This window comes from Dreissena polymorpha, chromosome 3, assembly GCF_020536995.1.
Source record: "Dreissena polymorpha isolate Duluth1 chromosome 3, UMN_Dpol_1.0, whole genome shotgun sequence".
Classification (NCBI taxonomy): Eukaryota; Metazoa; Mollusca; class Bivalvia; order Myida; family Dreissenidae; genus Dreissena; species Dreissena polymorpha.
In genome coordinates this window covers 100,863,978-100,881,079 of record NC_068357.1, presented here as the reverse complement: position 1 = coordinate 100,881,079, position 17,102 = coordinate 100,863,978, and the positions used below count along the sequence as shown (strand labels likewise).

Here is a 17,102-nt window from a genome sequence, read left to right as displayed (position 1 = left end):
GTTTAAAAAGTATATGTCGACGCTTGTAACAAAGTGCTCTACATTCATTTGCATGATATTCAAATTTGAGTAGACTGCATTTTTTTATTAGCATGAACGTTTAATGGTATTAACGTAAGTGTCTTACAGAGGGTTGACTTTAGTTGTGCTTGCGATTTAAACAGCGATGAAATTGTTTGATCTTATATCAAACGGATAATTATCCCCATGCCAACTGTGCGCTTTTCTTATGCATTTTTTTTTATTTTTAAGTCAAACAACAATGTGAGCATTTGTTTTTTATTTTTTGGTTTTTTGAAGGCGGGAATGAATTGTACCGATTTGTAATTAATACGGTCTTCAACATTCATTAGAGTTACGCATTCCATATATATTTGGCCAAATATTTAGTATGTTAGAACTTTTTTATTCTGAACGTACAAAGCATAATGAAAACTATTCAATCGTTAAAAACAAGTTCCGATGCTTGAGCTACCAATACCAGCATGCATACCAAACATTGATTAATGTGGAAATAAATACTGGTCTCAATTGGGTATTCTTATTGATCCACAGCTATTCAAATCGATGGAATGTATGAAAAAGAGTTTGTTACGTCAATTCACATCACCAGTTCATTCTGGTTGTGTCGGATTTAAGTATGGTATTTCTTATACACCATTCAAATGTCATGCATAGGAAAAGGAAATAAAGTCAATGGTAAGATGTCACATGACCTGAATCCCTAACTTTGGTAAACCCGGCATGCTTACATGTTAACGTCTTCCAAGCAACAATTCCAATGTCACTGGCCTTAGTGTAAACATTATTTTATACAAACGTGTTTTTCACATTTTGTAGAGTAATTTCACAATCCAGGTGTCGTCAAATTCATCGTCATAAATATTATAAGTATTTATATGGTCTAAATAATCCATATTTTTCATTTAAGAAGTATGGTTTATTGGCAACACGTCGAGTTGTGTATTGTGTGGTTATGCTAGGAATATCTTATTCCAAATTACTATGCCACATTTTGTTCAATCGTAATTACATATAACAAAAGTGTGTGGGAAGCACAATACTGGCGTTCTTTTTATTCATAAAAAAATATTGAGTATCCGATTAACATTATGTATCATATTAAGCAAAGACATGCGGTAAACTTTATTAAAACGTCCTAAGATATGGTTTAGGTGATTTAAAGATGTTTATAGATTTCAAAAATACTTAAAACTAAACGAATTAAGACTTTGGAAACATGCATTTTCAATTGAGAGATCACCAAACAGAAAACGACGCTGTTAAAAAATAAAACGTTCGTTTGTCATTTACTATTCCAACGGCTAACGGCTACCATATAATTGTGCACTTTGCATTTTTTTATATAAAACCAAACACTGCGAAACTAATAATGTGTCAATATCAAAGTCCAAACAAATGAAAAGGTAATATATATGCATGATAGGTCGACATTGCGCCATGTGAATCTTTGCATTTGCACATGTTAGTTTCCATCCCGAACCTTTCACCACATTCTTCCTGGAATTGATACGTAACCCTTTGATAATAACTGTTAGTGATTTAGTTTATCAATAATGTCCATAATCGGTTTTAAACTGATTTGAAATTGTGTTGATGCTGCTTGATTTTTCATTAAATTTTAACAAATAATATTTGAACATGTAATTTTTTTGTTTTACTACCGACTTAAAAGATGTTTATTGAAATAAAATGTATGCTTAAATGCATTCACGTTCACAAATGCTAAACGCTCGTTTCATTTTGCCAGCGCAGCCTCTGAAAGATTCATAACACATGTTTTTGTTCTACATTTTATGTGGATACCCGATTCACATTATTTGTTTTTATAATTTTAACGACATTAAATGTTTGAGTTTGCAGTTAAACCCTGAATATGTTCAGTCTTCCGTGGTCGTATGTGTCCCTTAAATAAGTCTTGCATTTTATAAATCAATAAATCACTTTGTACATAAGGGCCTAATAAGCTTTCGCAATCATAATACATGACCTTAATTTATAACAATCAGTTAAATATTTGAAATGGAAATAGTATCTTATTCGGATTTAATATAATATCATTTACACGTGTAAATAGACCCCTTTTCATTTCATGTTGTTAATAAAACGCGAAAAGGTCTGTTCTCTGATTTCATTAACTTTTAACTCATATCAGGATAGTTTAAAGAAAGAAACTCACTGATTTGCATAAACGAACAGGCAGCGGAAGAGGCCGCCGCTGAGTCGGACGATGAAGATGAGCCGACGCCGGAAGAAATCAAACCGAATCCCAAGCTCATGATCGGCAGGAAGCTTCCACTGACCCTAGAGGACTACTTTTTACCGGAGCACGTGGGGAAACCCCTCGAGGATATCGACGAGTTCTACCAGAATAAAAAAGTAGGCGGCGCTATTCACAGTCCACCTATTTAAGGAGAGTAACATAACTCAACAATGTCTGTGCGTCATTAGCTTTGATTTACTTACAGAAAACATTTATTGAAACTTTTAAATATTACAGTTATGGAATTGCTTACACATAAAACATTGAATTGTTATATTGGTAATTTGTGATTGTTTTAATTGAGACCAATGACCAATGCGCCGAAAAGTTCTTAGTAAGAGTTAATGAAACTATAGCATAATCATGATGTCTTTCATTAAATTCCTAATTATATTTATTTAAAAAAAAAAAGTCAGTATTAAGCTGATATAAGTAGAATTAAAATGACGTCATACGTTACCACGACAACTCTATTCGCAGACATTCGTGGTGATTGGCAAGGACAAGATGATCTTTCGATTCAGCGCCACCAACGGCTTCTTCCTGCTTTCCCCCTTCAACCCCGTGAGACGAGCCGCGATGTACATTCTCACCCACCCATATCCTTTACTTCACAAGCTATAATATCCGTATTTATGTAATGTACAAATTTGATGAATTCAGGAAACGTCAAGTATTTATATGGAAAAGTTTCAACAAAAATTATAGTACATCTCTTTAACGCACGAATGTAAATACATGAGTGTGTTCTTTTGAATGACTTCCTAGAATAAGTAATATTGTGCATGAGTAACAAGTACGTGAAACAAACAAGTGCTCGTCTGAAAGAATTTATTACGTTTGTTTGAATTATAATCACTGCAATGGCACAAAAGAGTTCCATGCAATTTTTAATTTTATTTTGTTTTACGGTCAGAAGCATGGTTCATTTGGGCTAATTGTGTATTGTTCACAAAAAATCCGTTCTATTGAATACAAAGATTTGTATGATTCGAATGGAAGCTCAGAAAAACACACTGATTAGTAAGATCAGTTGATACTAGATACGACGATGATTTTGCAAGTATTTATAATCCATGTATTACAACGCATGTTATTAATATGTTTTTGTTAAATCTAAATGGACATTTTTGTATTGTAGACAATATCTTGTTTTAAATTGAATTTATAACAGAATAAAAAATAAACTATTTACAATGTAGAGAAAATTATTAATCATTTTCGTTGTGATTTAATAGAAATTAATTCAATTAATATGAATTATTTATTGTGTTAGATATTGTCAGCGTGTTTCAAGGCTAGCTGACTTGCTGTCCTTGATTTAAATTATCAATTTTAGCTTGCATATTTGTTTGCTCGTTTGCAGTCATGTGAAATCATTTCAAGTTACATTCAAACTCAAAATTTTGGGGCTACATACTATCGATCTTTCACACTCGCATATACTAATAACAAGTCCATAGGAGATGAATTTCGTTTAATGCTATGATTTCACATGATGTACATTTAATACAATTATTGTTGGCTTTTTAATTGCTCGATTGTTAAATGCAAAAAGGCATGATTTGATATTTAGTTGTTCTCTATTAAATATTTTTGGCTTGGCAAGTATTTAATTTATTTCTGTAGTCGGATGAAATTTTCATTTTTCTCTTCGCAAGAAACATGAACACATTTCAATGAAGACATTGTTCTTTATAGGCATCATTAAAATAGTAGTATTTTTCACGAATTCAGTCAAAACGTCTATTAATATATTTAATAGATGATAATAACAATGATAGACAATTTTGAAACACCGTTAATTCAACCCTCGTTAAAACTGTTTTATAAAGATAAACGATTTACCTCAACATACAATTTATTTAATCAGCAAATATTTCTTGAAGGGTAATCCATGCGATACATATTTAATTTAACACGGTATATTTGATGCAAGCATATATCTTCACTTTACCGTTTTAAAAACATTTTCATCATAGTTATACTTACTTTTGTTCTCTTCATTTCTATATTCTGTGATATTTAACTATCACCATATGATGCAAGGGTACTATCTTTGACCTTAACCTTTCTTACAATTTTTAGCCTAATGGTTATACTGACTATTATTGTCAATTGTATCTTTATGACGTTTACCGAGACCCCTGGTGGAGACATAACGGAGTAAGTGGTTGAAAATAACCTTTAGGCAACAAATACTTGCATGCATTTCCTTTTGCATGACGTTTTTGGTGTGGTGTGTACCTTTTGCCATTTGCATGTGGTGTGTACCTTTTGTTATTTGCAGGTGGTGTGTACCTTTTGTTATTTGCATGTGGTGTGTACCTTTTTCTCTCAACATGAGTCTATATTATCTCATGCTTTTCATAACAAATTAAATTAAATATGTTTTGATATATAATAGAACTATTTCAACAATATATAAATCAGTTCACTGTTTGTGAAGTAATCTGATAGGTATTGACAATTTCAATCTGTGTAATATTGAGCTACAATCTTTGTGATATTGAGCAGCCATTTTAACATGTTTTTGACAATTGAGGTGAATAAGTTATGTTCTATGCAAGCATATTTCCGACCTGCTTGTAAGTAGGCCTAAATTTAGTCATTTTTACGACGGCATTTTGCACGAAATCTAGTTGTTTGCATTTATTATAAAGAGCATGAAATAAAAACAGAATATGTTGATGAAAGTGTACGTTCGTATTATCAATTCATTTGTGGTCAAATAAAACATAATTGCCGTGGCTCGGTTTCTCGAGAAAAATGTTTTTATTACCACCCACGAAATTGTAATACGACCGTTAACTTAAATTCACAAACATCATCTGTTTCACCGTACTATAAGGCTTTATAAAAACATAAAAACGCGTAATATTACATGAGTTGTTGAATACGTAAGCAGATGCTAAGACTGAACAAGGAATATAACTACATAGTTTAATACATTGTAAAACTACAAACACTATTCGTGCGTTTCAGCGCCACAAGATTGTGTGTCCCTTGCAATTACTTAAAATACAAGAGAATGTACATGTTCCGTTTGTACATTGTGTTATTTCGGGTCGGTGTTTTAATTGCCGACGCGATTTGCAAACACAAAGTGACTGTCTGTGGTCAATTAAAGTTTCCAAAAGGTAGGCTTTATGACAGGTATACTGTCATCACCATAGCGACGCATTATCGCGCCTACCGGAATAAACACTATGACACGAGGAACAACTTTTTATAAACAATGTTTGAAGCAAATTGTACGAATACGAAGTCTTTGAAAATACTCGATTTTTTTCCGAATATTCGATTCGGAAAATAGTATTCGAATATACGGTGCGGGACCGAATATTCGGATATTCGGATATTCTTTGACATCCCTAGTTATGAGTAAACCCGTATTCGACTTGCGAAGTGATTGGGTAAATCCCCCACTTGCAGTTTGTGTAATCTGCGTGTATGTATAATAAGTTCCGACATGCGTTTTTCTACTAATTTCTACCAAAAGCATTCAGTTTTTTAGACCAATTTCAATCGCAACTAGCGTGTTTTTTTTCATACGTTAATGTACAAACATATTCTTGCACGAAACCACTGTGGCAAATACTTTGTTGTATCTTAACTACAATTCTTTGCATTGTATATATTGGAACAACATGAAACAATTTATTTCATTAAGCATACCTTCTATAGAAGTATATTGAGGGCAGTTCCAAACCACTTCAGTTTAAGCATAAATGAGTTAATCTAATGATGTTTATATTTAAAAATAACAGCGTGAATGGTTGGACCATTAACAGACTAGGGACGTTTCTTTATGAATGCATGTGCCTTCGTTTGTATCCGCACGTTAGGTCCGTGTATATACCGTCTTTTCCTTTTTCGTTTAACATTCGAAACAACCATACACGAAAATCCACGCATATAAGTTCATATTTCGATTTTCTAATAACCGAAACTTAAACAAAATACGAAAACAAAATTAACTTCTTTATATCGTTTTTCGTTGTACTTATTATAAAACAAAAAACGAAATTGATTTCCCTGTTCATATTTCGTTTCAAATTATAACAAAAAAAAAGTTTTAAAATTGAAACGGATTGTTTGATTCCGTTTACCGTTCTTGGTTTGAAAAAACGGTATACGAAAAACGAAAAACGAGTGGCGTTTGCGGGATGTGCTGCCGTCTTGGGGAGGTAACTCATTAGTGGCATTTTGCGCGTATTTTTCTCCCTTACATAAGACTTAATCACTTATTTCCATCAGCATGGCTTCCTACGTGCTTTTTGTCTAGGAGGTAAAGACACGCCCGTAAGGGACAGAGACATGGATTTTTTCAGTTTTTTTTTATCCAGGTATTGTATTTTTCCAATTTGAAATGATCATTATCTTGACATGGAAAGGTTTTCCAACGTACCGGTATTTCATGCCGATCCAGCCGATTATGATTAGCTTCTTATGACACTTCTTGTTCTTTGCCCCTATGCTATGTAAATTCAGTACTTATTTTACAAAAAAAAACTCGTTTTAATCCTTTTATCATGGGGGAGTTTCTTACATTTAAAGAGCTGCAATACCCCGTCCCCTGAATCTCGTATTCCTATTTTTATTACCCGTTAGACCCGCAGGACATTTCATGGACACAATAATCGGCGACGGCTGCTAAAATGATCCCATGTTTTACTTTTAACGTCACCTTACATAATAGAATGTCACAGTTGTATAAGTACAGCCACTATTGATAGAAAGAACAGGACGAAAGGAGAATAAATAAAGAAATGTTTTAATCTTATGGAACGGTAAGGTGCAAGGAGTCTAATATATAATTTCCAATTCGTTCGATTAATAACAAATACATGTTGCATTTAACAACTGCATTGTGATATGTCTAGTGATTTTAGCTCAAAAACAAGAGTTATAACCAAACACCTTATATGAAACCGTTTTTGCGCTTGAAGAAAATGAAATTAACTTAAATATAATTAATAAATGTTAAATTAATATTTAATGTTCCCGAAAGAGCGCCCAAGATTAAGTTCATGCTAACAAGATACATTCCAATGATATTATAACGCCGCTTAATCTTTTTTCCTTTAAACGTTACGTTACTTAAAGAAGGAGAATATCATGCGTCACGCCTATAGAATCTACTTGCACTCGTTGAAATGTTCCGTTTAAGACCTCGGCTGCCTCCTTAAATGAAACTCGAATGCCATTATAGAAAAGTGTTTACATTTGTAACAATACGTGTATGATTTGCTGAGTCAATGATATATATGAGAAGCGCGCCATCAAGCGTTCGCTTGCATGATCTGTTATGGTACATTTATTAGTCGAAAAGTGTTTTATTGTATTCGTTTTATACACATCCAGTTCATTTTAACAGTTCTTCAAAAATTGGACAAAATCTGTACACCAAACAAAAACGTTATTAAAAATAAATAAATAAATTTGTAATAACGTCAGAGTTGTAAATCCATTGACATAATGTACTATATACTTAGCGTTGATTTTTCTGTTATTTGAAAGATGTGTTCTCGCAAAGAGTTTCAAATAATTTTATAATTGTTAAAGGCAAATTTTCTTTATTCTATAAAGGGAGCACCAAATTTAATCATGCTGATCAAATTTAAAAAGAACTCAGAGCGTTAACCGATAGCTTTATAAAAACATAAATTGTTACATTCAGGACCAGTGTCGCACCCTTCATTTGCAACTTTTTGCAAATCACTGGTTCGATGCAAGAACTGCATGGACACCTGATACGAGAGCCCACCGCCAGCCAGTAACCCGAAGTGTATGAGCCAGGACGGCACACGATGTGCCATGAGAGGGCTTTATGAGGCCGTGCATGCTCTTAGGAATAATTCACCATACTAATTGAATGTACATGTGTATATGTTTAGCAATAATGTGGATTTTTATTTCATTTCTTAAACAGATATTCGATTTTTGTTTATTACTTGAAGAGAAAGGCTACGCCGAACAAAGATATTTTATTGTGCAATGATTATTGTAATGCATGTTATACATTAAATCAAATTCAATGACTTGAAACAAAAGCAGGCATGTATATTGGTATCGTTATATAACTTTACTGTTGATCTATTCATTATTCCATTAGACTAGCCAAAAAGAGCTGTGCCAAGACTCGTCTATTCTTCCTCGATAAATTATAATACATGTCATAGTGAACATTTTATTATTCAAAATAATAGTTTCGAAGGGAGGAAACTGCGCACTAATATTAATCATGAGTTATTATCCGAATAAAGCTGCGCAGCGCCCCTCGTTTTCCGTTTTCCGTGTATCGTTTTATCAAATCAAGAACGATAAATAAGAGCAGGCGCTTTGTTTCAATTTTCAAATATAGATTTTGTTTAATTTAAATTGAAACGAAATAGGAATACACATACACGTTTCGTGATTTTTTTGTAATAAGTAAAACGAAAAACGATATAAATAAGTCGAATTGTTCTTTGTTTTTTGTATTTGTTTCGGTTTTAAGAAAATCGGAATATGAACTAATATGCGTTTATTTTCGTGTTTCGTGTTGTCGAATGCAAACCGAAAAACGAAAAGACGGTATGTACACGGACCACGTTAGCACCAGTTCGTATTATGTTTATTTATTGTGACGTTACCATGATGAATCGGAACAATCGTATCACAAATCATACTTCATTTGTCACGGTCGTGTTTTTGATTAACCAATGGTTGTGTAATTTCACTGTTTAATTTTCACCATATATTTTCTGTGCGATCCTTAACATTTTCCACTGTGTTTAGTAGGCTAGTTATGTTCACCATTATTGCAAACTGTGTAGTCATGGCCACAGACGAAATACGAATTGCAGAGTAAGTGAAGAGAGATAATTTTGGTATTCCTAGAAGTACTTTATAAAATTGCTCGAGGGTTGATAGTTGTTTGAAAATGTACACATGAAGAATACGGATATGCTAAAGTTTAACGAATTTAAAAAACTTCGATTAATTTAAAATGTTTTGCGAAAATTTTGCTTTAATAATATATCAATTGAGAAACGAAAGCATCCGATTTTAAAAGAAATTAAGCGTTGGGAGATCAGAAAAAACGGTGTGATCCCCTAACGCGTTAATGTAATAAAGTTATTTGTAACATAAGATATCAGATTTATATACATGACGTAATGGGCTTTGTAAGGTGCACGTATAATTTCGCGTTTGGCGATTGCAATTTTAGTTGTATAATTTGTTTTAAGCATTTTGTTACTAGCACATGTTTGCTTAGATATCATGCATACGAACTTATATTGATGCACTTTTATAATCGCTTATTTATTTTAATAGATGTGTTTACAGTTTTAGATATGAGTATATAAAATGTATAACTCCGATGATTCATGCATAATTTATAAATCCAATTATAATTACCCGATTGAACGTATGGAATAATTTTAAAAAATCACATCAACAACAGGTATAACTAGTACATACGATTTTTCAAGGTACGTTTTCACGGGTATTTACACTGTTGAATCACTCGTCAAAATGACCGCTAGAGGATTCGTCCTACAGCCATTCACATATCTCAGAGATCCGTGGAATTGGCTAGACTTCGGCGTCATAGCCATTGCGTAAGTCGTCCCTTTTTGTTGTTCTCTTACTGCATAATCAGTGCGAAAGTTGTCTTGGTTTCTTATAATATTTTTATTTTTTGCAATGGAATAAAATTGTTTGTTTTATAAAACAACATAACAAACGCGTGTATTTTCGCGTTAATTCCACATCGTTCATGTCATGATTTGAGGTCAACATGACCCCGAAGTTTATTATATATAGTTTTTATTTCCAGTTAGACTTTTGTCGTGACTAATACGAAACTAGTGAGATATAATAACTAATGAAGTTTGAAAGTGTACTGGGTACATTCTCACGTCGTAGTTTTTGCGAGTGTGGGTTTAAATGTAGCATATGTAGATTTATTTTACAAGGTCATAAAATGGTTATGGTTTCGTGTTTGGTGCTGATTGTTCCTATTTCAGGTACATGACAACGTTTATTCCTCAACTCGGCAACCTATCGCTGATTGTTCCTATTTCAGGTACATGACAACGTTTATTCCTCAACTCGGCAACCTATCGCTGATTGTTCCTATTTCAGGTACATGACAACGTTTATTCCTCAACTCGGCAACCTATCAGCATTGATTGTTCCTATTTCAGGTACATGACAACGTTTATTCCTCAACTCGGCAACCTATCAGCATTGATTGTTCCTATTTCAGGTACATGACAACGTTTATTCCTCAACTCGGCAACCTATCAGCATTGATTGTTCCTATTTCAGGTACATGACAACGTTTATTCCTCAACTCGGCAACCTATCAGCATTATTGTTCCTATTTCAGGTACATGACAACGTTTATTCCTCAACTCGGCAACCTATCAGCATTGAGAACCTTCAGAGTGTTACGAGCCTTAAAAACCGTTGCCGTTGTCCCAGGTATGAACTCTTTTTGTAATTTTGAAAATATGAGTCGTGTTCTGAGAAAACGGGGTATAATGCATGTGCGTAAAGTGTCGTCCCAGATTAGCCTGTGCAGTCCGCATAGGCTAATCAGGGACAACACTTTCCGCCTAAATTGGATTTTTGCTGAGAAGATACTTCATTTAAACGAAAAATGTAATAAAAGCGGAAAGTGTCGTCCCTGATTAGCCTTTGTGGACTGCACAGGCTAATCTGGGACGACACTTTACGCACATGCATTGAGCCCAGTTTTTTTCAGAACTCGACTCATATATAGCGAAATAATTTTTTTATTTTTAACTAATAAACACGGCCTTGTATAAATAAATAAAACGCCATTGTTTTATCAGTCGTTTTTCTATTCATTTTTTCACGTAAATAAAAACGTGTCCTTGTGATTTGGAAACATGTTAGATGTTGCAAGTCTATTTAATAAATTAACGCATTGCATGTAACATTTTGTGTAAGTATATTATTGGAACATATATATTCATAGGTCGAGAGAGCACGATTTTGAACGCGTCACAGTTTTTGTAATCGCTTCCGTGCCATATATAAACGTCCAACTGCTATAATAAATGTGTCTTGTTCTGAGAAAATTGGGCTTACTGCATGTGAGTCAAGTGTCGTCCCAGATTATCCTGTGCAGTCCGCACAGGCTAATCAGGGACGACACTTTCCGCTTTGATGGTATTTTCGTTTCAATGAAGTCTCTTCTTAGCAAAAATCCAATTTATGCGGAAAGTGTCGTCCCTGATAAGCCTGTGCGGACTGCACAGGCTTATCTGGGACGACACTGTACGCACATGCATTATGCCCAGTTTTCTCAGAACAAGACACAAATATTCTCTCTTGCTGGTGCAGCTGAAGTTTCACTTTGGTTAAATTGTACGCGTTATTAGTTTTAGAAACCCTTTGTTGCAGGACTTAAAACCATCGTGGGTGCCTTACTCGAAGCTGTAATAAGACTGCGCGACGTCGGCATTCTGACGTCATTTATGCTTTCAATCTTTGCGCTCATCGGCATGCAACTTTACCAGGGCATATTACGTAACAAGTGCTTGCGTAATATAACCGAAGCTCTTGGACCAAACGTCACAGACATGGAATGGGGTAATTTCACAAGCGACACGAGTAAGTATATTTGCAAATCTATCATTAAAATGAAAGAGATCGTACTCGCCATGTATTAATACAAATCAATATAATGTATCATACAAATCTATTAACTTTGTTTCAATTACGTTGTATACCCCACTGTCTTACGTAATGAAGTAAAGGCATAAAATGACTCACTATCTGCCACGTTGACGTCAAATGCATGACGTTACTATGGTTTAAATATCAACACATTACATATTTGTGTGTGTTATAAATTATTGGAATCCCATTAAACCTATCTTTCGCCTTGAGTAAAAAAAAATAATTCGTTTTTCTTGCGACGCGACAAAATATATAAAAATGTACTTCATTTGTGCACAGTTATTTTAATAATTTACCTTTTCAAAACGATTAATGAAGTATATGTATGCTCAACATACCACTACAAACACGTTGTTACAATTTATGCCATGCCGACAAGTAATACTTAACTTTTAAAATATTGGAAATGGCATTGCTGATAGTTGTATCTTTGGTGTTAACAGAATTTTAATTGGCTAAAACGTGCATTTATTTTAAAGTTCTACCTGTTTACAAGCAAGTTGGACACACACATTTGCTAAATGAACATTCTTTCATTATAAGAACAAGGAGCTAAAATGACTTCTTTTCGCGAATTCATCACATGTTAAACATGTTTTTGCAAATAATAACAATTATTGCGATTATTAAAATATAACAAGTGTTTTAGATAAGAATTTGATTCATTTGCTGCATCGGTCTTCACATACCGGTCGGATTATTATGGCGAATGACGACTTTAACGTAATATACCGTCACTTCCGTATTTTTTATTATCTCATATGTATGTTCTGTTTTGTCGTTAACAAGTATTTAATCAAAACTTCGGAAACGTGTTTTTTTTTATTTCTAAGCTTTATTTAATTCGATCTGGAAGTCTCGGACCAACCGGGAGATCAAATCCAGGACACTCTAGACTCAAAACCGAACACGCCATCAATCAGGGTGCATAATCAACGGGGTTTTCAGAGATTTACACACGGGCTGGACAGAATGTAAACACACCGTAAAGAACTTAATTTTTGCAAATATCTCTAGTTATTTAAATACAATCTTTAGTGCATAAACAAGTTTTTCTTGCAGTTTGTGCCGATATCTTAAGATATAAGAATAAATCCTTGAATACGTCTGAAATCGGTGACAAAATTCACGTTGCGTGAAGCATATTCATGCAGTATACATGGACATTTTGAACAAGAACACAGGCTTATTAAATTAAGTATTTCGGATGTATTTCACATTGCCATCAGCAGCATAAAAATCTGTCTTTTATGCATTAGTTGAAATTCGTAAGAAAAAAATGTTTTAAAAAGTGTTTTGGAAATAACACCACTTACCGTTGTGTTTACATCCATTAACGTTTAATTAGGAACCCAACAAAGTCGCGTGATCCTGCACCCTGAAGGTTGAAATTAGTTCTCAGCTTTAACGATAGATCTCTAAATGCACGATCCTAATAAATTATCAATTAAGATCGTTAAACACACATTATTTTTTTTCCAGAGATTAATGATACAAATCGTATCTTTTTAACATGATTCGTCAGTTGGCGGTTTTCTTGTTTGAATATTATAGATTCATTAAATCTATGGCATTTTTTTTATAATATAAAGTGTCATTGTGCAGACAAGCGAATAGGTCCCTTTGTCAACATTCATGAACTTATAACATAAACTATGGAAAGAATTGACTACTCGCATGTACTTAATACGCATTTTTTTATTATAATTTATCCTGTTTGATGATTTTTGCTTTCAACTCACAAGTAGCTTCCCGCTGATAAAATAAGACAAAATAGGCTACACGAAAAAGGGAACTTTGATGATTTTCCTGAAAGTTTTAAAACATGCAAATTGCGTTTTTATTGTACATCACAATTTCTTCTTTCGTCAAGGCAACTTTCTTCTGTTGGACAATGGCGAATTCCTTGTATGTGGGAACGCATCTATTAGTGGGTAAGTTCAGAGTGAACAAACGTCATGTATGACGTCACAGTATGTTAGTCATGTAAGAAATAATGTGATATTGGTGTGTTTTAACTACGAGGTAACCCATACATTTTAGATAACTACGCCCCAGGAGACATAATGTGTGGAAATGCCAGTTCCGCTGGGTATGTGAGGCACTTTTCACTCTCGAAAACAACCAAACGTTAGAAAGTTTTTTTGTTACGCTGACGAATATTACGAGATATCGATTCTCGCTTTATTTCCGATAACGGATATGCCTTAACGTTTTAGAACTCATTTGTTATGTGGGAAACATGAGTGTTTTTAATCCTCCAACGTTAATTTGGAGAAGGTTTATGGTATATCTCTTCCGACGGTCATGTCTAAAGTCCGTAAATGTGTGCGTGTCAACTAAATATTTAATATTAAAAGAGAAATTAATAATATAAGAAAAGTCTAAAATATACTTGCTTATTATGACACTTCTATTTCCCTGTTACAGTACTCTTATGTCCATCGAAGTCTATATGTTTGCATTATAACGTAGAAATGCATTATACATACCATAGTTGTTTGAAGGCCTCATTGAAAATAAGATTGCCATTGTTAAACTGTTTGCCTGACTTCGTATCAATGTGCTGTCTTAATGAGTTACCTTCGGAAAATAAAGAGATTATTATTATTATTATTATTATTATTATTATCATTATTATTATTATTATTATTATTATTATCTACTTTGCCGTTCGAATGATGTTCTTGAAACTATATTTTAAAAGTTTAATTTATTGACACGTTGTGCAGACGGTGTAATGTTATTGTCACACGCTATTCGTTTCCCTCTTTGTGCTCTTTCAATATCTTCTGTACGCTTAATGTTTTCCACGAAACATTGCTAAAATGTGAAGGCCATTTCGCAGTTCCAAATACATAAGTCCGGATCTTTCCTTAAAAGTACCTCAAATGTCAAGGTCGTTTCAACTCCAAACCTATGATGTTTTTTTGTAAAATTTTTTCAGTAAATTGGTTCAAATGTTTAGGTCAATAAAACAAAAAACGAACGGAAGAAGGCTGAAAAACTAAAAGTCAATTCTAAATTTGAAGGTTGACTTTGCAAGCCTGTATTTTAAGTCTGTTTGTATCTCGTATGCTCTTCACCAGATGCCCTAAATGTTGCGCCAAACAAATTAGCCACCACTCGATACAATCTTTTTTAAGTTTGCCACTATTATTTTTAATCTATTCCAATGAATTCAACATAATAATTCCTCACCACAAAATAATATTTATTAGACGCGAATTTAACAAGAAAACGACTTATATTAATGCTGAGATACCAACGAGAATGTTTTTTATATTCAAAAACGTTTACATTACATTGTTGTTTTCGATTGTGGAAAGTCGATGTGTGTTTTTTTTTAAACTCAAACTTTCTCGAACTAATCTTTTATAGTAGTAGCCTGGGCGATGTAGAAGTTTTACATTTGAGTCTGGCAATTGGAAAAAAGGGGTTTAATGCATGTGCGAAAAGTGTCGTCCCAGATTAGACTGTGCAGTCCGCATGTGCTAATCAGAGACGACACTTGCCGCTTGTGTGTCTTTTCGTTTAAAAAGTCTCTTCTTAACGGAAATCCAGTGCGGACTGCACAGGCTAATATGAGGCGACACTTCACGCACATTCGTTAAACCCCATGTTCCGAGAGCAAGGCTTATTTTACACTTTCTGGTTTCCCCATCTCTGTTGAAATGGTGAAAGATATGCAAAATACTTAGCCTTCAAAATCATCTTTATATCACGCAAAAATATAAACCAATAAATGTGAAGAAGTTTTGACTTAAATGCATTCGAATTAAATATTTAGTAACCTTTTTTTACTAAGACATCAGACACACAGATTTGCTTAAGTAAAACGTTTCATTAATGGCCACATGTAACTGTAATATTATACAATTATTTTAATTTCTTTATTACAGAATGTAAATAATGCTCACTTGTAAAAAAATGATTAACGAATTCTACTTCATTTTCATGTTTACAAATGTCATATACTAACGCGATTTCAATTCGACAAAAATTGCTTACTTATAGCGATTGATTTGTAAAAAGTATTTGATGATCATGAAGTTAAATGCAACTTTTAATTATGAAAACTAAAGTTGCAATGCGTCGATGTTATAACAACTTCCCAATAAAAATGCTGTTTTCAGTATCTGGCAGTTGATTCATGCGGATAGTATGTGTCGTGTTCTGAGGAAACTGGGCCTAATGCTTGTGCATAAATTGTCATCCCAGATTAGCCTGTGCAGTCCACACAGGCTAATGAGGGACGACAATTTCCGCTTTTATGGAATTTTCGTTAAAATGATGTCCATTCTAAGCGAAAATCCATTTTTGGCGGAAAGTGTCGTCCCTGATTAGCCTATGCGGACTGCACAAGCTTATCTTGGATGACACTTTACGCACATGCATTATGCCCAGTTTTCTCAGAACACGACACATATTTCAACTGCAATTTAATGTATAAGTGGTCACCAGTATATTAATTTTTGTAATAGAGATGGGGTCCGCATTTTGAATTTTTGTCTTTTGCATGCGTTATACGTAATTATTGATACAACCAACATTAATTGCATTAATACTTTTGTGAAAGAAAAGATGGGCTTTTGTAACATATAAAGTGTGTTATAGTTACTTAGACACAATTTCTTCCATCTTTAACGACTTTCTCTTTCTTTTTTTTGTATCATCATTTCAACAATGTTTACATAATCATGTATGATTTCTCAAAACGCTGAGTCAATAGATAATATTTTACCGAATACGAATATGATATAAACACACGCATGTAAACGACCATCCAGTTCTTTTAATAACACTATTGTGAAACACCTTTTTGACCAAACATGATAAAGTGTCCATTTAAATGTCATGAGGAACACATATAGGAAACACCTTGCATTGTGAATTAAATATTTGTTCAGTTAATGTTATGTCCAACGACTATAAATAGTAATGACATACAGAGGTATTTCGTACGATTACATACGTATTTGGTATTTGGGAAAGTGTTTTTGTACACGTTTGCTTTTTGAGTGTGTGGTAACACTTATTAATCAAAGTACAAATTATGAAGTTAAAAAGTTATTATTCATTCAAATGCTACTTATTTTGGAGTGTTGAAGAC

At 33.5% G+C, this 17,102-nt stretch overlaps 1 protein-coding gene across 1 annotated transcript in view; it reads left to right on the top strand.

Moving 5' to 3' along the window:
• The window catches only part of LOC127870772 (sodium channel protein type 4 subunit alpha B-like), a 69,096-nt gene that overhangs the window by 14,373 nt on the left and 37,621 nt on the right, over nucleotides 1-17,102 (top strand). The window contains exons 4-10 of the mRNA XM_052413247.1: nucleotides 2,221-2,400; nucleotides 2,765-2,883; nucleotides 4,364-4,450; nucleotides 9,766-9,894; nucleotides 10,668-10,762; nucleotides 11,711-11,920; nucleotides 14,033-14,081. Coding sequence (XP_052269207.1) covers nucleotides 2,221-2,400; nucleotides 2,765-2,883; nucleotides 4,364-4,450; nucleotides 9,766-9,894; nucleotides 10,668-10,762; nucleotides 11,711-11,920; nucleotides 14,033-14,081 — 869 coding nt within the window. The remainder of the gene's footprint in view (nucleotides 1-2,220; nucleotides 2,401-2,764; nucleotides 2,884-4,363; nucleotides 4,451-9,765; nucleotides 9,895-10,667; nucleotides 10,763-11,710; nucleotides 11,921-14,032; nucleotides 14,082-17,102) is intronic.